The sequence below is a fragment of the Ictidomys tridecemlineatus genome, chromosome 10 (assembly GCF_052094955.1).
Source record: "Ictidomys tridecemlineatus isolate mIctTri1 chromosome 10, mIctTri1.hap1, whole genome shotgun sequence".
NCBI classification, from domain to species: Eukaryota; Metazoa; Chordata; class Mammalia; order Rodentia; family Sciuridae; genus Ictidomys; species Ictidomys tridecemlineatus.
In genome coordinates, this window is record NC_135486.1 from 5,684,624 (window position 1) to 5,706,873 (window position 22,250).

The window sequence follows — 22,250 nt, forward strand, 5'->3', positions numbered from 1 at the left end:
GAAGTGACAGGGACACCAGCAAACTTGCTACAATTGGGGGATACATGTGTATGTTAAAACATGGCGCTGTGCGCCTTACATGTAGCTTTATTTGTGAATTATACCTCAGTGAGGCTGGAGAGAGAAAAAATCAACTCAAAATAAACAGTAAAATAATAATTTTTGCACCCGTCTAGGCAGCAGTGATGCAAATAATCTTCACAGAAAAGAGGAGAGCTTTAAAAGTGTTGTCAAGTTAAATCCACACCGACCCACGGAGCACCCACTGGGTGCCAAGGGAGGTGACAAAAATCAGACTCGACAGTCCTGACAGCAAGAGGTGAATCTGACCACAGGACGATAATGAACGCTTATGAGACAATTCAGGAGAGCTCCCCCAAGCCAGTGACATCGGGTGGTGAGGACGCAGCATCGGACCTGAGGAAACTGGGCCACCGCCGCGCGGAAGTGCTAGGAAGGCTTCCCGGTGAGAAGGAGGTTTGGTCAGGGTCCTGACGCAGGCACAGACCTGCGCAGACAAAATGAAGGTGGGAGAACCCCCACCCACAGTTCCAGAGGCCTGAGAGAGCAGGGAGCCTAACCCCCGCAGGGAGAGGGAAGGTTGAGTGTGGGTCCCAGACAGGGGTGCATGGAGGAAAGGAGAGGCTGGGGCAGCCAGCAGGGGGAGGGCAGCAGGGGACCCCAGGAGGAGCACAGAGCACCGTGTGCCCTAGGAAACACTTCCTGAAGCCCTTGGCGAGTCCAGCTCTGGAAGGATAGACCCCAGGAAGAAGGAAACAAGGAAACACGGCCTGAAGCAAAGAGCCCACAGAAAGAACAGGCCTGAGCCTGTTCATGTGCAGGGCAGGGCGGGAGACAAGGAAGGAACGGTTGGCTGCTCTGCCCTCTGCCTGCCCATCAAGCAGCCTCCCTACTTGGTCCAGAACTTCCTCCTGGCTAGCCCGAGGGGTCACTAAAGGTGATGAACCATAACTCCCCATTTGGGAAACTTTCAAAAAAGAGAATGCTGAGTTTTCCTCTCTGCCTCCCTCCTTCTAGCCCTGGGATGAGACAGAACTGGCTAGGGCTGGCTTGGGGGAGGGTTATCTCTGTAGGAAGAATGGGCCTCGGAGCAGATGTGATGGACTGAAGCCTAAGGATTTGCAAATTACAATCTGTCAAGGCCGCTGGCTGTGCTTGTGGATCCCCTAAGACTCCCTTAAGTCCAGAAAAATACAAAAATGGGAATTACAAAACGTAAAGTCATCTGGAAAATCTCCCCAAACCCTCACAAATCCTAAAATAATCAGCCTGTCTGGCAAGCACCATGGCTTCCCTCAACTTGAAAGCCCTTAGTTCTCCAATCCCTAGTCTGCTGCCCGGGGAAGCCAGGCACCAGGCAGCCTGTTCAAACCGCCCTGCTCTGGGTGACAGCCACACTGTAGACCACCGAAGAGCTGAGGTCTGCAGAGGACTCCAGAGACTGAGCAGGCAGCTGCTCTTGTCTCATCTCCCATACTGAACTCCTCATCAGTAACCAGAGGAGGGGCAGCCTTCTTAAACCTCGTCCCGCTTCCCATGACCCGATGGAGCTCCACGATTTCAAAGCACACCGCACTCTCTAAGTTGCTGGTCAGCCACTCACTGAGAGCACACTTGTTGAATGCCTGCTATGAGCTTAGCTGGGTCCCAGGCAGAGGAATGAGAAATGAGTAAGGCTTGTCTTTGGGTTGAAGAAGCTCAGGGCCTCATTGTTGAGCTGTGGCAGAGTTAAACAACAGCGTAGGATGCTGTGAAACTGATTAGAAAATCTGGGAGGTCAGAAGAAGGAGGGTCTGGTAGAAACTGAATTATTAGGAAAAATTAATTACCCTGCTCTGGCTCCTTCCTGCACTGCAAGGACTTAGAAAGTTAAAAACTGCTCTTCAAAGACTGCTTTGCAGGTAGAGCTTGCAGGCAACTTGGGAAGACACCTGGGCCTGGAGCAAAGGGAAGCAAAGGCTGAGTTTTCTTGCCCCTGCATGGGCAAGCATGGTTCACCTGCCGGGTTTACTCAGCGAGCCTCACGGCCCACTTCCTGAGGTGGAGGCATCTGCAGTGACCCCAGTAGTGCCCTGCCTGCTGGATGTGATTCCAGTGTGACCTCACCTGTCCTGTGGCAGCCCCTGGTTTCTGCTCCTAGTGCCCTGCATCCTCTCCTTCCCAGTGTTCTGACATTGCCTCGCCTCTCTGGCCTGTGTTGTTGCAACCCCGTCCTGGCCAGCCTCCAAATCTCATCACTTCCATATCCAGAATTTCCCAGAACCTAGAAAATGGTGTCCAAACCCTGGAGTGTACCACTGCAGTGTCCTCCACAACCTGTGACCCCCTCATCTTCTGCTATTCCTGTCGCCTGAAGTCCAGCAATCCCAGGCCAACTGCAGCTCACTGGGTCACACCCCCCTTGCTCATTTGTACGTTGGCACACTTTTCTCTTTGTTTGCTGCACACTCCTTGCCCCTTCTCTGGCTGGCAAAGATTTATTCTTCCCTTGACCCTCAGCCTCTTCTCACTTTCTCTTAAAGTCGTTCATTCTTATTCTTCTCCCAGGCGGATTTAGATGCTCCTTCCTGAGTCCTGGCTGCACTGAACCCAGCTCACTGTCACACGAACCTTCTCTGTCTCTTGGAATGTTCCAGGTGGAAACTCCGTCTGCTGGCCCCTGAGCCCCTAAGACCCCGTTGAAATGATTGACATGTGGTAGGCACTTGCCAAAGTAGAAGGAATGGCGGAAGGGAGGCAGGTGGGGAGGAAGATGAGGGGGGGACGGCAGGGATGGAAAGGGGTGGCAGCCAGAGCTGAGATTCAGTGGCTCTGCAATTCTGTCCTTTGCATCTCCAGTTTTACAAACTCATCACCTACAAGAGTTAGCTCGGCTCCTCACATTCAGACCTTCCTATGTTTCCAGAAATCTGAGCCCTGTTGGTGCAACAAAACTAGCCCAGGTGCATCGAGTTTGTTTATACATACTGTAGTTTCAAAGCAAAAATAAATAATCGTCATTGTTCCCTTAATCTCCTAGGTATTTACCTTACAGCTCTGGGGAGCGCATTGGTCACTGTTTGGCCCTTTGGAACCAGGACTAGCCTCGCTCAGCCCTCCCCCAGCCTTTTCTTCCTTTGCTCCCCTCCCCTCCCCGTTCTCCTCTCATTCCTGCCATTCTCAGTCCTTCTCCACCAGATTTCACCAGGACTCCACACCAAGAAGAATACAAAGAAAGAGGGATTTTTACTTTAAGAGCAATAACTCCTCCCCCTTTTCTCAGTTTTTCCATCAAAAGACATTGTTGAAAGCCATCCCTTCCACATCTAGACACCCGCTGGTCCTCCGGGAGGGAAGGAGGCTGATCAGGAGGTGAGGCCTCTTTCAGTCAGGCACTCATCGTGCGTGGAGGAGATCTGGCATAGAGGATTTTGTGCAGGTTCACACCTAGTTCCGACCCCTTCATTTGTTAGCTCTAAACCTTGAAGAAGTAATTTTGAATTTAAAGTATCAAAGCTTCCTTTGCAATTGAGAGCACAGGATTGGTGATCTTCCTGCGTAACATTCACTGACGGCTATATTTTTGGCATAGTGAATAATCAGGAGATGCCAAATTTTGTATCTTATTATAGTAAAATGGGACAAATAACGAGCATCGACTGTAAACGTGCCTCTCTGCCTTCTTGTGCTAAGGTGCAGATCCCGACACGCAAACCTTTTCACTGAGAAACCCTGTCAACCCACACTCTTCTGAAGAAGTCCTTCCCAGACTCTGCTACGGGCGACCATGGCCAAGAGGGTGGCCATCGTTGGAGCTGGCGTCAGTGGCTTGGCCGCCATTCGGTGCTGTCTGGAGGAGGGGCTGGAGCCCACCTGCTTTGAGAGGAGCGATGACATTGGAGGGCTGTGGAAGTTCTCGGTGAGTGGCACATCTCTGGGACACCTGGGGAAGGGGACGGGTTCCCAGTGCAGAACAAATCTGATTAGTTCTAATTCAGAGCCAGACAGCAGACCACAGAAGTGCCCGATCTGGAAAGTAAAATCTTACCTCTCCTGTCACACTAACATCTGACCACTCAAAACTACTTCAAAGCAGCAGGACTTATGACTTCTCCGCTCATCAGGCATCACCCGACATGGTGGGCTCTAGCCCTCCAGGATACAGAGGGTGCTGGTGTCAGCAATGAGATAAAAACACGCCACCTCCTTCCCAGGTCGCTGGAAGGCTTCTGTCAATCGCTTCTCTTAAAGGTTAAGAATCAGGTGGAAAAAAAAAAAAAGATAAACAAATCTGAACTAAGACCAGAAGGCCTGAGTTCTAGTCGCAGCTCTTAGGTTTTCCTAGGCAAGTTGTTTTCCTTTCTGGACCTTGAATACTCATTTGTTAAAAAAAGAAGTTGGAAGATAGGTTCCCTCTAATGAGCTTCTTCCCATTTCTAACAGAATATGAGTCTATGATTAATGTACATCTAAGATGAGATACAAGTGATTATAAATGCTGATTATGTAAGTGGCTATCGGTTATCTATTGATTCCAAACCCAGAGAGAAAAATGGTGGTCTTTGCTATTTGATCATTTATAGAAATGACATGGATTTCAAAAGCAAGGTTTGGAGAGGCTTCTAGCCTTTGTGTCCTGACTCTCCCACTGTGGCTGTGACTGGATGTGAATGGTTTGTTTGTGTTTGGCTTGAAGACATTAAACCCACATCCTTTGTCCTATAACCATCTTCCATTGCTAGTTACTGTCCAACCTGCATCAATGGACTCCTTGGATAGAATTGATCAGTGCTAATTCAAAACACGTCTGTATTCATCTCAAAAGGTGTGTGGCTTTTGCCTTCATTTATTTATTTATTGTTGCTTTACATCTTTGCTCCTATTAAATCAAAAGTATTACACAAGGTCCCTAATTTTGTTTTCCATTACAGAATAATCAGGAGTTAATTTTTTTTTTCAAAAATCCCATTCTCTCACATTTGCATTTGCTTAATTTTCTTAAACTAAATCATGAAGTGGCTCTCTACCATCTCTTCAATAACGTCTAAATGCTGAAGGAGCCTCTCTTCTGGCAGGGTTTGCGCCAGGAATGAGATGTAAATATGTGGCATGACCCCTCTACTAAAAATATCCCAACCACTGGAGGAAGCAAGCCATAATATAAGGCCACAGTTCTTTGGAAGCCAATGGGCAAAACTCATTTAACTGGCAAAACATTTACTGAAAGTCGTTAGGTCCAGGGCTGGGGTTGTGGTTCAGGGATAGAGCGCTCACCTAGCACGTGCCAGGCCCTGGGTTCGATCCTCAGCACCACATAAAAATAAGTAAATAAAATAAAGGTATGTGTCCAACTACAACTAATATATATATATATATATATATATATATATATATATACAAAGTCATTAGGTCCAAATACACAAGTTGAATTGCCATGAGACTAAGGCTCACTTTGTGTGACATGGCAGACATTTTAATACATTAAATTACAGGTTGAAACCCAGGATCTCACCAGGAATGTTAGGGGGCAAAACCCCACCTTTCAAAATAGATTTGGCCCTAAGAATTTCCAATAAAGGATGATTGAACTTTATAACAACAAGATAACCCGGGTGAGTGTCAACAGGCAAAGGCCTTGACGTTTTAGAAGTGGACTGGGGAAATCTTAGTGGGTCCAAAGACAATTCCTGAGCCTTGAAGGATGTCCTCAGGCACAGGAAGTAAAGGACCACTGTGAGATGGGATTCCAGAGGTGACAGTCACCAGGTGAGCCAGCCCCAGTACCCCAGGGCATCAACAGTCCCTGAAAGGCACAGAGAAGGCGTAGACTCCTGCACCCAGGGAAGAACCCACATGTTACTGCTGCCACCAGATCAGGAAGTTTATGGGAGCAGTAAGTGACAGCAGTAAGATGCAGAATCAGACTCGGGTGACCCACTGTAAATGCAAAATCCTACTCAGAGGCCCAGTGGGGATGCGAACGCATCCAAATACCTGAAACTTTAGCCTCCTCAACGCACCCCACCCCTTCTTTCTTTTCTGAGGAAAGTTGTGTTGGCACAACATCTGATTCAACAGGGATTTTTTTTAATGTGTTATATAAGCTTTTATCCTGCGAACCTCACACAAGGTGTGAGGAAAGACAGAAACCTGATAACTCAGAACTTTTCACTAGGTGCTTTTCTGAGAAATGGAAACCACGTGGGGTTTAAACACTAACAACCTGAATGTGAGAAAGTTTTAAGTTTCAGACACCCCATATAGGGCCTCAGGGCCTCAAAAGATTTTATCGGTACTGCAATAAGACATTGTTCAATGTGCAATGGGTTAGTGTCATTTTGATCGAAAAAAGAAAAACAATAGAACTGGACTATGTGGACATTTTTTCCCACTAATTAATTTATCCACTCAACCAATGTGTGCTAAGGACACTACGGGCAGGGTGTTGTCAGACTATCGCTGCACCAGGGAGCCTGTATCATAAAAGCAGAGAGAAAACCAGGGTTAAAATAGCAGAATGAAGACTTGGGTACAGCGTAAAGGCAGCAGGTGGAGGTGGAGGAGACTCAGTACTGGTGAGACGGGAGGGAAGCAAGCGCAAGGAGGCAGGACAGGTGGACAGAGATGCAGTATGGGGGAAAAGCAGGCCAGAGTGCTGGAGAGTCAGTACTTCTGTCCTAGGACGAGGAGGGAGGAACACAGATTCCGAGGCCGGCAGTGGTAAGGTGCCAGCAGCCGCGTGGACCTCTGGTCCAGGACAAGGCGTCCGAGAAGAGGCAGAGGCAGCCTGTGCCTGCCCACTGGCTCAGGCCTCTCCACATGCTGAAATAACGAGCCGCGGGCCCTGGAGCATTGTGGTTATATAACATGTTTTCTTTTCCTCTGTTTGAAGAACAGTCTTTGAGGGTAAATTCCAAATGTTTTTTTTTTTTTTCCTCTGTGTTAAGATTGGCTGGGGTCAAGGGATAGGAACAGAGAGTCACTCAAGACGAAAATAATCCCAGACTTTTCACCTCTGTTTCCCAGAGCAGAGTCCTGGAGTCCCCAGCCCCAGCCGGGGCTCCGCCCTCCCGCCTGTCCAGGGGCATCTGAGGAGCCTCGTCCCCCCTCTTGTCCCAGCCAAGGGCGGAAGACACTATCTGAGAGCAAACAGGATGCACTCAGACCCGAGCCCTGGGCCAGGAGCCTTTGTGCCTTTTTCCCAACTCTACAAAATTCCAAAGTGAGACTAAAAAGGTGAAAATCCCGAGGTAGACGGTCCGAGGCACACAGCAACCACAGTGGAGGAAGCGTGTGTTTTCAACTTGAGAAGAGACAGGGCAGCCCCCGGCCCCCAGAGACACCCGCCTCTCCCCTTTCCAGCAGCGTGTCTCCTCGCCCAGGGGTTAGTTAGCTGGGGTGGGCGAAGACAGACCACGGGGGAGTCCCCCCTCCCCCCTTGCACAAGAGTTCCACCAGCCTTGGAGGCTGCCAGCCTCCTAATGGGTTCTCGGGGCAGTACACCGCGTACACTTCTACCCTGTCCTTGCCACAGAGAGGAAATGATTATTTCCAGTTGAGCTTTAGACCGCCTCTCAACATGAAGCCACGTTTCAATGACACAATGGCTTTAAAATGGAGTACCAAGATTCAACCTGAGTTGGAAGGCCTCTGGCTTCCTGTGCTCCTTTGGGGAAGAGGGCATACCAACAACTGGTGAGTTCAAGACGTCTTCCAGGACAGAGTCCACTGACTGTGGGGTTCTCAGACGGCGCTTCCTGGGCCAGCAACAGGAGCTGCTCCTGGAATCTTAGACGCGCTCCCCCCGGGCCCTGCCTCAGGCGCAGGAGATCTGAAACTCTGGTGGCGGGACCAGGAACCTGTTCTGAGGCGACAGTCCTCCCGGGGACCATCACATCAGAGCTGACGAGCCACCTCAGTATGGGGTTCTGGGGCCAGGGAAGTGCCCGCTGGATGTCCGTGCAGCAAGCAAACAGGCCAAGAGCCACAGCCTCCTTTGGATGGTTTTGATGTTGTTTCTTAACATAAGCCTGAGACCAGAACACGCTGGTGCAAGATCAGAAGAGGAAGAGACTAAGGGACTCCAAGAGCAGGGCTGACCTTGGGGCAATCGGGATAGGAAGGTTAACGGGAAGATGGCAGGGTTCTGTGCCAGGCTCTGTGTGCAGGCTTCAGCCCACGTCTCACAGAGAACTTTTAACTTTTGCTTTTTTTTTTTTTTATATTCAAAAGGCTGTAGTCAAATAAGAGTGGAATATTCTCAGGGGAACACCCTCCTTGGCCACCTCTTAAAGCCTGGTTGCTGTTCCTAGGAGCACGCAGAGGAAGGCAGAGCCAGCATTTACCGGTCCGTCTTCACCAACTCTTCCAAAGAGATGATGTGCTTCCCAGACTTCCCGTACCCCGACGACTACCCCAACTACATGCACCACAGCAAGCTCCAGGAGTACCTCCGGGCCTTCGCTCACGCCAAGAGCCTCCTAGGACACATCCGGTTTGAGGTGGGTCCTTGGGACTCGCACGGCTGCTGTTCACGTGGGGGACAGGCTGCAGAAGGGGGCATCTGCCGTGGAAAGCAGAGCTGAGTGCTCCCACCTCTCCAACCAGCTGTTGGTTCAGATGATAAAACACTCGCTGGGGGTTTTTGCTCCCAGGCTCATCCCCCACTAGTCTCCTAGAGCTTCCAGAAAACGCTGGAGGCTGAGATCCCATAAGCCTGCCCTTCCCACCCACAGGCTCTGATGTTTGGGAGATAACCCAAACTGCTCTAGCCCGTATTTCAGACTCTGTGGGTTCAATGTCAATGAGCTGTGCCTCAGGGGAGCGTGGCTTGGGCTAGGTACAACTTAGGGTCTGACAGAGTCAGGGCCATCCTTCACCCCCTGGCTCACTGCATTTCTCCTTGAAGGGTCATAAAGGCTATGGCACGAAGGGCTGTTTCTGTGACGAGGATGTTTTATGCTCATTTGAAACCCTTGGCCTCAGTTACAACTGTTCAGTGCACACACAGAGAATGGGCAAAATAATCAGCAAAATTATGGGTTGGGGTCCTATTTACATAGGAATTTACCTGGAGTAGTTCCAAACACACAGCTAAAATAAAACTTTCTAGTTGTCATTTCATTCCACTCATTTACTCGTTGCACTCATTCATTTCACTTATTTATAATATTCCAAGTGCACGAGGTGCCTCACTTTAGACATTAATGAAGTTCCCAACATGGGCTCTGCTCTGTGCTGTATGTTATGTGTCCAAAAGAACAGCCAGAGATTCACTGAAGATTTGCCTTGACTCCTATTTTAATCTTTCCATACATTTCCCAATGGCCAGGAAAGCTCACAATAATGATTTCTTCCACAGAAAATACTGCAAGAAAGAAAGAAAAAAAAACATGAAAATTATAAATAAAAGGAACGTTTCTGGTTTTCTTTAAGACTCTAGTTACCAGTGTCAAGAAATGTCCTGGCTTCCTAGTCACTGGCCAATGGACGGTGGTTACTGAGAAGGACGGGAAGCAGGAATCTACTGTTTTTGACGCTGTGATGATTTGCTCAGGACATCACGTGTACCCCAATCTGCCAACGGATTCTTTTCCTGGTAAGTATGAAAAAATATATAATAATCTGGGGCTCATATGCAAACATCAGGGTTGACAACAGATCTTTCAATAGATGGGACCTAATTGTTCTTAAGTTACCAAAGATTTCAGAAGGAAAACCATTTCAGTCTGATGATAGGCTAAACATAAACTCCTGGGTTAGGAGAGTCAAAGATGTTCAAGTCAGAGGTCGGACAGACATGAGCTCTTATTTCACAGACGGTGACCACTCAATAGAAGTTCTGATGACACAGGGGGTCTCGGAGTGGAGCGCATTCAAAAAAGTAGAGTCCAGCTAGCAAATAATTTAAAGAAAGGCACATTTTCTTATTTATAGGAAAAACCTAAGACTCTAAATTCATCTTCCTCCATAATCTGCAGATTGATTTTTGTAATCCCAGTGGTTTGGGAGTGTGTGTGAGTGCTTGTGGGGGGTGTATGGAGGCACACTCCTGGGCCGTCCCAAAGTGGCAAATGTCACAGCCTCTCTGCCCCCTCTACTACTTTCTTTCCTTCTCTGCAAAAGGAACACAGTGCCCTCAAAGATAGAGTCCCATTTCCAGGCATGAGGTCCACAGGACAAAAAAGTGTGAAAGTTCATGAAAAATGGAAGTCCCAACTGCGGATGTTAGTGGGCAGTAGATGCAGCAGATAGTTGTGTGAGGTCAGAACTCCTGGGCTTCACTCCCTATTCCTCCAGCGCCTGACCACTGAAGCTCTTTGTCCCCAGTTTCGTCACCTTTTAAAATAGAGATATCAATGCTGGCCATTCAGGGCTGTTATCCAGAGTCGATTGTTAAAAACATGGCAAGCACTTAGCAGAGGATCCAGCCCACAGTAAGCACTGCATACGCATTAACTACTATTATACGATTGTCCAAAACAGAAATTCTAACACCTTGAGATGTTAAGACACCAGAGGTAATTATTTGTGGGCTTAGTGTCAAGAACTAAATGGGGAAGGCACGTCAGTTAGGGAATTTTTAAAACTAAGGCTGATAATAGGCTTTTTAAAAAATCGTAAAAAACGGAGTCTTCACAATTTCCCAAAATCACTCAGACCCCTCCCCGTTGCACCTAGGCCTGGAGCAGTTACAAGGCAACTACCTCCACAGCCGTGATTACAAGGGCCCAGAAGCCTTCAAGGGGAAGAGGGTCCTTGTGATCGGCCTGGGGAACTCGGGATCCGACATTGCTGTTGAGCTCAGTCGTCTGGCTGCACAGGTACGTGACCTAATGGCTTTGGGGAAGAACACACACTAAATCAACAGCCTGGGCCCTGGCGATGGTGTCCGCCATGTCATACCACCTGCTGATGTGCCCTTGAAGTCAAGGAGGCCCTGACACATCTGCACGTGCAAAGGTAATGTGGCCCAGGCCGGGAAGAAAGTTCCTTCTGTTGAGACCTGAGGTGAGTGTCCAGGCATAATTACATGAGTAAGTGTGTCTATGTAGGTTTTTGTGTTAATTTTATGTTCTGATAGCCTCCCCGTCAATCGGTTCCTAATCAGGCCCTATCTGTATTTGTCACACTATTTCCCAGCACCTACCACAAGAAAGGCACTGCCTCTGTTCTGAAGTTCTGGAACAGGCACACGGTTTGGTTTTGGCGGCCGCTTATTCCTTCGCGACAGCCAGTGTTCAGTAAATATTGGGTCCTTATTATGGGTCCGAACTCTGTTATGCTAAAAAGACAGGCGTAGTTAGAGCATTTCCTGACTTCAAGGCCAGGAGAGGGGTGGACAGGGCATGAGACATGCGTGGACCATCATGAAAGGCAGGGTTAGTCTCCCAGTGGGACGAGTATGGCCACAGCCGCACCATGAAAGGCACCTACCCCCAGGCTGAGCTGCACGGGACCAGCTGACCCACGCTTGACTGGCCCTGAGGAAACCCAGTGTATTTTTAAGGAGACAAGTACTCAATAAATAAACTCTTAAATGGATGTAAATAAAATCTAAAGTGTTTTAAAGCTAAAAATCCCCTCAAGTTGTCACAAGGAGGGTAGAACAGACCAGAGGCCAGACTCGCCTTTGTTAGAAATCCCAGGACTCCTGGGGGAGGTGCACGGGGAGGACTGGGGAAGGACACAAGGGAAGGACACTGGGCACAGAGAACAGAATTACTCCGTGGTGTCTCCGTGGCCTCGTTTCATGTAGAGATTCAGCTGCACCTTTCCCTTCAGCCCGCCTCCTTCTACCACCCACCCTCCTGGGGTCCCAGACCCCCGTCTTGGTCTATGAGTAGGCAGGAGTAGACTTGCCACAGCTGAATCCTTCCTGTTCCAAGAGGCAGGTTCTCCTCCTGTCAACACTGTCCCCAGCCCTCTGGGTAGGGAGAAGGGATCCTGCCTCCACCTACTTTCAATTATGGACTTTTTCATCCAGACCCTCGCCTTTGAAAGGTTTTAGTCGGTTTTATTTTGGTTTGGTTTGGTTTGGATATTTTTGTTTGTTTGTGGTTTTCTTCTGTGACCAGACGACCTGAGCAGAACAGTTTTGGAGGAGGACAAGTTTATTTGGTGCTCATGGTTTCAGAGGTCTCAGTCCATAAGGAGCCAATTCTGGCGCTCTTGGCCTGAGGTGAGGTACAACACCATGGTGGACGGTGTGGCGGAGGAGAGCAGCTCAGGATATGACAACCAGGAAGCAGAGAGAGCTCCCCTCACCACAAGCAAAATATCAACCCCAAGGGCACGCCCCCATGACCCCCCTCCACCAGCCACATCCTACCTGCTGAGTTACCATCCAGTTAAACCCTACCCGTGGATTCATGCACTGATTAGGTTAAGGCTCTCATAACCTGAACATTTCACCTCTGAAATTTCTTGCATTGTCTCCCACATGAGCTTTGGGGAGAGACCTAATTTCTAAACCATAACAGAAGGTGTTCCTATCTAAACATTGAGGGACATATGTAGGAGTATCCAGAGAAACTGAGTCATATTTGCTTATTTCTTACAAAGTGGTACTGAAATCTGTGTTGCCTTTCCCTTCCAGGTCATTATCAGCACCAGAAGTGGTTCCTGGGTCATGAGCCGGGTTTGGGATGACGGCTACCCTTGGGACATGGTGTATGTTACCCGCTTTGCCTCCTTTCTCCGGAATATCCTTCCATCATTTGTCTCTGACTGGTTATACGTCAAGAAGATGAACACGTGGTTTAAGCATGAGAACTATGGCCTGGTGCCTTTAAATCGGTACTACAAATAGTATATATTTCATCTTTCAAAAAGCAGGGCACTAGTTAACCAAATTCTTTCTCTCTCGACCCCACTGTCATTGTCTCATTGAGTCGGTGGGATTAAATTAAAAACTGACAGATGACACAAAAGACTGGATGATCATGTATGGGTTGGAAACCTTGTTGAGACCAGTTGGGAGAAATGTATGCAGATGAATCCGAATGGGCATGGACCAGGCAGCTAAGTGGTCCTGAAGAGCAGGATTCAGAGTAGCTACAAGCCATAGCATAGGGCGTGGAGGGCAGAGCAAACTTCTTTTTAAGACTATCTTGTCCATGCTCATAGGTGAATGAGGTTATCAATAACATCTGCTTCCCAAGACTCTTGACATGTTCCATAGGATAAGAAAGATAAAAATGATTTTGTAAGCCATAGAGCATTACAAATATTGGCTCTTAGCCTCAGGGATTCTGATGCGCTTCTAAGGCACATTTAACAGAATAGTGTCAATCAACATGTCTCTACCAGTAGGAAATCTCAGAGCAAAGGTGGACGCTTCCTCCACCCCTGGCAACTGCACAGTTTTGCGAGGCAGTCAGGAGACAGGGCACCTGTAAAGCAATGAAGGTCCATAGTGCCGACGTGACCTGTAAAATTACTAAGGTTCATTTATTTACTTCTTCTGGAGAAAAAGCCCGATACTCACTAATGAGGAAGGCGTTCTGGTTAGGAAGATCAGTATGGAGGGGGGACTTTTAAGAGGGTAAGAAAAGAAAGGTTTCACTAAGAAATTTCACCTGCTGGCCATGTGGGCCAAAAAGTTCCACTGCGTGTAGAGACACCAGTTAAGGAAAAATGAAGAGGAACTGTAAATAAAGCAACAGGTTTAGGAATGAAACCCTGATCCAAAGCATTTATCCTACCCCGTCTCACTGACTGCTATATCCCTCGTGAAAAATTAATGTTGACTTTACACCTTTAAAATAGATACCTTTAACACAAAAGGCATTCCAAAGCTTGAGCTGGTTAATATATTTTGTCCTATAAAAGTAACTGCAAACTATATTTTGGCTTCTCCATTTAGACAGTTAATACTCAGTTTTGGAAATCCATTCATTCTGAGAACAAAGCTCCCTCCCAGAAAAGGTTCGGGGTACCCTTATCACTCCGCCTTGGCTGGAGGTGAAGGAGAACAGAACCCAAAACAGGCTTTGCTGTGACCTCCTTTCTTTTTTTCTTTTTTCTTCTTTCTTTCTTTCTTTTTTCTTTTTTTGTGTGTGTAAGGCAAAAAGAGGTTACAGAGTTACAGAGGTGGAAAACTGTGGAAATACATAGAGATAAATTTTAACATTTAAACAGTTTCTTGGTATATGATGTACTTAGAGGAAATTCCAGAATCCCTGAAGGAAACTTAAGTCAACATGAAATATGTTGTCATAAAAAATATCATTCCTAGAATTTTGGCAACCAAAGCACAGTATCTAAGTTGTTATTTTTTGTTTTGTGACCAGAGCTGATGGAAGAAAACCAAACATGGCAATAAAACACTTACCACACATCTTTAAAATCTTCCCTACACAAGACCTTAAAATTGTAATAATGATCCACTTACAGTAATTGTGCAGGCATGTGCTGGGTGCAGTTCAAAGTGCTCTCTAGATAATTGTTCATTTAGTTCTCACAAGAACCCTATGAAGAAGATACTAGGATTCTCCCCTTTGTACACATAAGAAAACAAATAGAAGCAACAGCCAGAAAGTGTTGGAGCTGTCACGCCCTTGGGCCACGTGGCTTCGGTGTCTACACTCTTAAGCACTTTATTGTGTCTAGAAGTGGTTTTATTCTATCCAGTGAATGGCCAAGTTGTAAAAGCACCCATAAGGGAAGGCTGAAGTTTCAAGGGTCAAAAAAGGAAGCTCCAACAACATCTTAAGAATTGTAACAGATGTAAGAAAGGAACTTCCCAAGAGACTTCTGTGACCTTCATGCTAATGGTTAGCGGATGGAATTTGGTAACAGTGCTGTAAGCAGCTGCAGAATTTCTTGGAAATGAAGTATTTTTTAACATTTTTTCCACATTTTTTATTGGTGCATTATAGTTGTACGTATTGATGGGATTAATTGTGACACATTCATACATGCACACAATATAACACTAGAATTTGGCCAATATCACTCTCCAACATTTAAAAATAGTTCTCTAGGTGGCTAGCTTGAGCTGAGAATCATAGCTCTCATAGACAATGGTCTTGAAGGTATTGAGCATATCTAATACACATTAAATTTGTAATAAAAATGTGTCAAATGAATGCATATCAGATCTCTTTTCTAGTGGTTATAAGGAATTTTTCATGCCTTGTAAACATGAATTTATTCATTTAAAAATGTCACAGTGGCTTTATTAAATAGTAACAGGTAACTATTCACAAAATCACTAATCAACCACTAATCATAAAGCTAGTGACTGGACCATCACACACTTCCTTTATGTTTCCTTTCCTTAGTGCAGACAAACGTGCTTTGAACATGACGTCAGCCGTTGCTTGGAAAGGAGGTGTTTCACAGCAAGGCTGTTTGCCTCTCGTTTCTGCAGTCCCCTGAGGAAAGAGCCCGTGTTCAATGATGAGCTCCCGTCCCGCATCCTGTGTGGCACCGTGTCCATAAAGCCCGGGGTGAAGAAGTTCACAGAGACCTCCGCCGTGTTTGAGGACGGGACGGTGTTTGAGGCCATCGACTGCGTCATCTTCGCCACAGGCTACGGTTATGCCTACCCCTTCCTTGACGACTCCATCATCAAAAGCAGGAACAACGAGGTCACCTTGTACAAAGGCATCTTCCCCCCTCAGCTCGAGAAGTCCACCTTGGCTGTGATTGGCCTCGTCCAGTCCCTGGGGGCTGCCATCCCCACAGCGGACCTGCAGGCCCGCTGGGCTGCGAAAGTGTTGGCAAGTAGGTGGGCCACCTGCATTTCATTCTTTTAGTCAATGAGCATTTATGGAGCACCTCCTGTATGCCAAGTACTGTGCTGGAAATCCAACGGGGTAAGAGAAGCAGGTGCTCCTTGACGTCACAGAAGTTCATATGGGACGTGGGGTGACGCCACAACAGGGGAAGCTGTGGGGTCTTCTGGGGAGGGAAGCTGGCCAGTGACTCCATGGAACAGCATGAGGAAAGACACCAAGGCGAAGAATGACATTGCATGTGTGAGGGAGCAGAAGCGTTTGGTGGAAGGGAATATAACGCAGAGGAGGGGAGTAGCAAGGGATGAAGGGAGGTGCTCCATCACCAGGGGCAAGAAAGGCTATGAAAAGCAGCCTGACCTTCTCACAGGGAACTGAGCAGCCTTTGCAAGGGTTCACGTAAGAGAGGACAGCACGGGGTCAGTGCAGTGACAGGTGCATGCCAAAGGCGAGGAGGGCCTGGTGGGCACTGGGGCCCGCTGGAGAGCTGGTGAACATCAGCTGGTGTCACTGTCACAGTATCACTCTGACTCTGTGACAGTCTTCTCCCCCGCCCCTTCCTTGGTTCTAGACCCCAGGATCTCCAGGGGCTGCAAGAATTCTTGTGTGAGGAGATCAAGAATATGAGAATTACATGGAGAAAGTCTCCAATATATGGATTTAATTACTCCAGTGACTGGATTAACACTAATATTGAACATGTCCTTTTATTCAAGGATTCAAGAATCTTGGTCAATGTAAATACAACCTGCCTAACAACGTTCATAAAAACTTATAAGGAATGAAGAAACTATTGCAATTACAGATTGTTTGTACATTTATGCTTTCTATAAATATTGTGGATACATACATTCCTATCTCAAATGCACCATGAGGGGTGATTATTTAAATGAATGCTGCCGTGAAATCTCTTCTATAGGTCCTCCTCTGTAAAATCCTTCTATTGTCCCTGTCTCTGGAAAGGCACAGCAGTGCCCAGAGCCTGGGGGTCATGGGAAGACAGGATATAGGTATAAATCTAGGAAACCTGCACAAAACAAAAGGTGTCATTTTATTCATTTAGCAAATACTTATTGAAAACCTACTGTGTGTCTGGCTCTATCTTGTACTTAGGATACAACATCAGAGAGAGAAGACCCAGATTCTGACCCCTTTACTTTCTAGTGGAGCATACAGTAAATGATGGCTATAGGGTGCCACTAGGCAGAGGTAAGGTGCTCACAATGCCCAGGGCGTGCTCCTGTCTGCAAATGTCGTACTGACTTTCCTCTGGTGTTACAAATGAGCTACAGTCATCAGTCAGAAGAAGGCTCCATAGAGGCAGTAAGATTTGCAAAAACCTAAAATTCACCTGCTTTCCCTTAAAACATCCTCCGTGGCTGCGGGCTTACGTTGAAGCCCACACTTCCTCCCACTGTCTTGTTTAGCTACCATGAGCCTTAGAATGAATGGCTTTAGCACTTTGTTTCTTTTCTTGGTTTTATTCCCTGAGCTCCAGGGGTCTTTTTTAGGAAGTTGGTGTCAACCCCAATATGATGGGCGCCCTGTGTTTTCTCACAGCAGTTGCGAGGTTTCTGGCCCAAGTCCTAAGTCTTTGACCCACGTGGGTTTGACTTCTGTGCAGGGTGAGAGAGAGCTATCTCATTTCACTCTTCACATAGGGCTGATCAGTTTTCCCAGCACCATTTGTTAAAAAGGTTCTCCAACAAATATTTTGGGCACCTTTGTCAGATGGCTGTAAGTATGCGGTTTGTCTCTGCTTTCGATTCTGTTCCATTTGGTCTTCATGCCATTTTGATGCCAATACCATGCTGGTTTTGCACTACACCTCTGTAGTATAATTTGAGATCAGGTGTTATGATGACTTGTGATCATTCTTCTTGCCAGCTTTGGCTATTCTGGGTCTCTGATTTTTCCAAGGGAATTTAAGGACCTACTTTTTCTAGTTGTGTGAAGAATATCATTAGTATTTTGATGAGGATTGCACTGAATCTCTATATTGCTTTTGGTAGTATGGCCATTTTGACAATATTAATTGTGTCCATCCAAGAACTTGGGAGGTCTTTCCATCTTCGAAGGTCTTCTTCAATTTCTTGTTTCTGTGTTCTATAAGTTTCATCACAGAGATCTTTCACCTCCTTGGTTAGATATTAATTCTCAAGTACTGTTTTAGGTTATTGTGAATGGGATGGGTTTTTCTGATCTCTTCTTCAGCAGAATCACTGTTGGAGTATAGAAAACCCTTTGATTTATGGGTGTTGAGCTTTTATCTGATTATTTTGCTGAATTCATTTATCAGCTCTTGAAGTCTTCTGATGTAGTTTTTGGGGTCTTCCACAAATAAGTTCAGTTAATCAGCAAACAAAAATAGTTTAACTTCTTTTTTTCCTTTTTGTATCCCGTTAATTTTCTTCTTTTGCCTGATTTCTCTGGCTATTGAATGGAAGTGGTGAGAGTTGATAGCCTTGTCTTATTCCAGATTTTAGAGGAATTGTTATCAGTTGTTCTGTATTCAGTATGACATTGGCTTTGAGTTCATCACAAATGGCCTTTATATGCTGAGGTTCCTTCTATCCCTAGCTTCTCCGGCATTTTTAACATGAATGGGTGCTGGATTTAACCACAGGTCTTTTCTCTATCTAAGGAGATGATCACATGATTCTTGTCCTTAATTCCATATAAACGGTGAATTACATTGATTGATTTGCTTATGCTGAAACCCACTTGATCATGGTGTATCATTTTCTTGATGTGCTTCTGAATGCAGTTTAGCAGATTGTTCCTTGGGAAAACTTTTAATAAGAGGATACAAACAGGAAATCTGAAGAAACCCAACGCTATTACATGCATGAGGTGCCCCTGAGGTATGTTGAGGACCAGGCCCTCCATGACCTTGTGGGAATGGGAGACTGGATGATTTGAAGCTCCAACATCTCTGCCATCACTGTCTCCCGCCACGGCTGCTTTGCCGTTCCCTGAGAAAGTTCATAACTTCTCGGGTCTTTGTGAATCCTTAGTCTGCTAAAGGCACCAAAACAGCTCTTCTTAACACAAACATTTCATAAGTACTGGATGAATTCCCTCATGTGTCATTGCACACTTCTGATTTCTTTGTCTTTTCAATATTTTTCTCTTCATTTCTTTTTCAGACTCATGTACCCTACCAACCACAAATGAAATGATGGATGACATCGATGAGAAAATGGGGAAGAAACTAAAGTGGTGAGTGCTAGCCCTTGCTAATGACAGAGTCCCAAAGTTGCCTCTGCACATAGCAAAGCACCATCGGTCTGTAATTGGTCACCCGTCAGAGTTCATGTTTTTTGAATACCTTCAACAATCAACTGTATCAGATGGGTAATCAGTCACGAAACCTCTATTTAACTCTGGAACAAAGATTCTCTGATAAGAACAATTTTGCTCTCCAGGGAACATTTGGTAAAATCTGGTCATTGCAAGCAGGGAGGGCTTACTACTGGCCTTTACAGTTAGAGTCTGAGATGCTGCTGACCATCCTATAATGTCGGGCACAATCCACCAACCAAAGGAGTATCCAGCTCAAATCAGAATAGTGCTGCTGCTGCTGCTGCTGAGAAATGACTCCCCAGCGTTCCCCAAACGCTCCTACTCCATCAGCCCCGTCTGTCAGCAAGTTAGCTAGTTGGAAATTGTGCAGTGGCTTCTAGTTTGCTGGAATAAGAAAGCCAAGTAAAATCTTGGGTTGAACTTCCCTGCCCTAGTGTTTTCATCCAACAGAGTTTGGCTTCAGATTCATCCAAATGTGTTTTCAAGCATAACATCAATGAGAATTGTAGAAAGTCCTGTAAATGTCTAGGCGTCAGATACTTAAGTGGACTTTTCATGTTCATTACTTCCATAACAGAAGACATTTTTCAAATGATGTATCAAAAATCTGTTGAAAGGATAATTAGGTAAGGGGCACATAGACACCTGTGTGGGAAGTTTCTTCCTCTTTCAAGCCTCTGACACATTACTCCTCTAATGCCCCAAAGTGGGTGCCTGCTCAGGGCCTAGAGAAGAAATGGAATCCTCAGAGTGAACACAACCTCCCACGTGACCTCATGAGATTCTTCTAGGAGTCACGGAGGCAGGCGATCCAGTGTGCTACGATTCCTGCAGCTTGATATCCTTTCCTTTAGAGGCCAACACAAAAAAAGAGGAAGGAAAAGAGGCCTAAATGTCAATCTTATTACTTAAATGACCAACTACTCTTCCAGTTTCCTTAAGGATGAGGCCACACTCCAACTAAAAGTATGAAACAATGTACATTAATAAATGACAGCAATATTAAACTGTTCACAGGCCAATATAAAAATCAAACATTGGGGCGGATTCTATGCAAAATTGTATAAAGAATAATTGTGTTAAAGAGTAACCTCAGTTGGGCTGGGGACATAGCTCCGTGGTAGAACGCTGGCCTGGTACGTATATTCAATCTCCAATACTGCAAACCACAGTGAATTAAGTTAATCATCCACCTTGAACCAGAGCGTCAGTTTGTTCCAGGCCATGTGGTCAGAGATAAAAGAAAACTATATCAAACTCAGATAGAGATTAGGGAGAAAAATGAAAGAAAAAAATCACTTATCCAAAAATAAAAAATAACTTCAAATTTGTAGGAAAAGATTGGGCTGAGGGGCATAACTAGAGGTGTTGGCCAAAACGTTATTATTCTGAGAAAAAAAATAAAGATTCATGCTCTGTTGGCAGCTGTGACTCCTACTCAGGCATGTTCTTTTCTCTCCTCAGGTTTGGCCAGAGCTGCACTTTGCAGACAGATTACATCACTTACATGGATGAGCTGGCCTCCTTCATAGGGGCCAAGCCTGACATAGCGTGGCTCTTCCTGACCGATCCCCGGCTGGCCCTGGAGGTCTTCTTTGGCCCCTGCAGTCCCTACCAGTTTCGGCTGATGGGACCAGGGAAGTGGGAGGGGGCCAGAAATGCCATCCTGACCCAGTGGAACCGGACACTGAGGCCAACCAGGACAAGAGCCGTCAGCGAAGCTCAGCAGCCCCATCACTTCTACAATTTGCTTAAAATGCTTTCATTCCCGCTGCTCCTTCTGGCTGTGTGGCTCACATTTTATTCATGATAAGGTCCTCTGGGTCTCAGAGTTCTGCTCAGGACTTTAATCCCCAAATAAGACACTGAGACACACAATCAATCACCAGGTAGCCCCTCCTTCCCTTCCTACAGATGGGCATTTGAACAAAGTGGAAATAAAACAGGAAACACCCAGCTGCTCTGTTTCTGAGGAGAATCTATTCTTTTAAAAGGCTTGTCACATGCTGAACTGAAGTATGGGAATGTTTGAGAGGAGGAGAAGGAGGGGAAGTTGATTGATATAAACAGATTTTCCCACTGGAGGAAGTGTAGTAAGCTTTGTAAAAGTATTTTATCCTGTCATATAGCATATCAACCAGTGCCTTTTCCACAATAATTAGTGTTTTACAATAAATCAAGATAAAGGTTTATAACAATATAACAACTTAGACAAAATGAATAAGAAATTGCTTGAAAGAGGACTGGCAGTGTGACCCAGTGGCAGAGCTCTTGCCTCACATGTGCAAGGCCCTGGGTTCCATCCCCAGTGCTGCAAAGCAAAAAGAAAACCCACTGGGAGTTCCACTAGGAAAACCCACTGAATGTGTAAGAAGCATCACTGCCAATCATATGCAAACTCTACCAAAGAATTAAAAAACACATCCCTCTCCTGCTCATTGAAGAGAGCATCATCCCCTGATACCAAAGCAACACAGACATTCCAAAAATCTAAAATGCAGATCAATATTTCTCTTAAATATATACACACAAATTCTTAATAGATACAACATATAATCCAGTACACAGAATGGGTAATATATCATGACATGTTGCATTTATTTCAGGAATACAATGTTGGTTTAACATTCAATGCAATTCACCATATTAATGAACCAAGAGTGAAAAACCATGTATGATCATCTTGATCGATGCAGAAAAACATCTGACAAAAGCTAACATCCACTCCTGATGAAAAAACTCTTAGCAATAAGAAGAAATATCCTAACTTGATAAAGTGTGTCATTAAAGAACCTACAGCTAGTATCTTACCAAACAGTGAAGGACAGAATGCTGTGTTCCTAAGATCCGGAAAGAGGGACAGACTGCCCTCCCTACTCCCGTTCAGTAATATACTGGAGCTTCTAGCCAGACACAGGCAAGAAGAGGAAATAAAGGACATTCAGACTGGATGGGAGAAGTGAAACTCCTGACACTTAGCATGATTGTCTATATAGAAATCATTGTGAAATCTACTTAAAAATACAAAAACAAATGTGCCGCAGTCTGGCTGGGCACAAATCACAAGCCACTGAAGCAGGAACAAACTTTATTTCTGAACTCCACCAGCACACTCCACACACGCTCCCCAGGAACTATCCCGAATGCCATGTGGCTCCTCCTGGAACCAGCAACCGGAAATATCCCTCCTCAGGCACTTCC

At 46.0% G+C, this 22,250-nt stretch overlaps 1 protein-coding gene across 1 annotated transcript; it reads left to right on the plus strand.

Moving 5' to 3' along the window:
* The first annotated feature begins 2,561 nt into the window (after positions 1-2,561).
* LOC101969438 (putative dimethylaniline monooxygenase [N-oxide-forming] 6) lies at positions 2,562-21,005 on the plus strand. The gene is made up of 9 exons (XM_078022293.1): positions 2,562-2,718; positions 3,694-3,919; positions 8,313-8,501; positions 9,436-9,598; positions 10,681-10,823; positions 12,599-12,798; positions 15,377-15,732; positions 18,893-18,965; positions 20,514-21,005. The coding sequence occupies exons 2-9, from the start codon at positions 3,788-3,790 to the stop codon at positions 20,857-20,859; spliced, it is 1,602 nt and encodes a 533-aa protein (XP_077878419.1). The 5' UTR covers positions 2,562-2,718; positions 3,694-3,787; the 3' UTR covers positions 20,860-21,005.
* The last annotated feature ends 1,245 nt before the right edge of the window (positions 21,006-22,250 follow it).

Excerpts from the sequence above, each read along its gene's own strand:
- LOC101969438 (XM_078022293.1), top strand. The coding sequence starts at position 3,788 with ATGGCCAAGAGGGTGGCCATCGTTGGAGCTGGCGTCAGTGGCTTGGCC. Across the intron at positions 3,920-8,312 it reads GAGGGCTGTGGAAGTTCTCG|GAGCACGCAGAGGAAGGCAG; the intron begins GTGAGTGGCACA and ends TGCTGTTCCTAG. Across the intron at positions 10,824-12,598 it reads TCAGTCGTCTGGCTGCACAG|GTCATTATCAGCACCAGAAG; the intron begins GTACGTGACCTA and ends TTTCCCTTCCAG.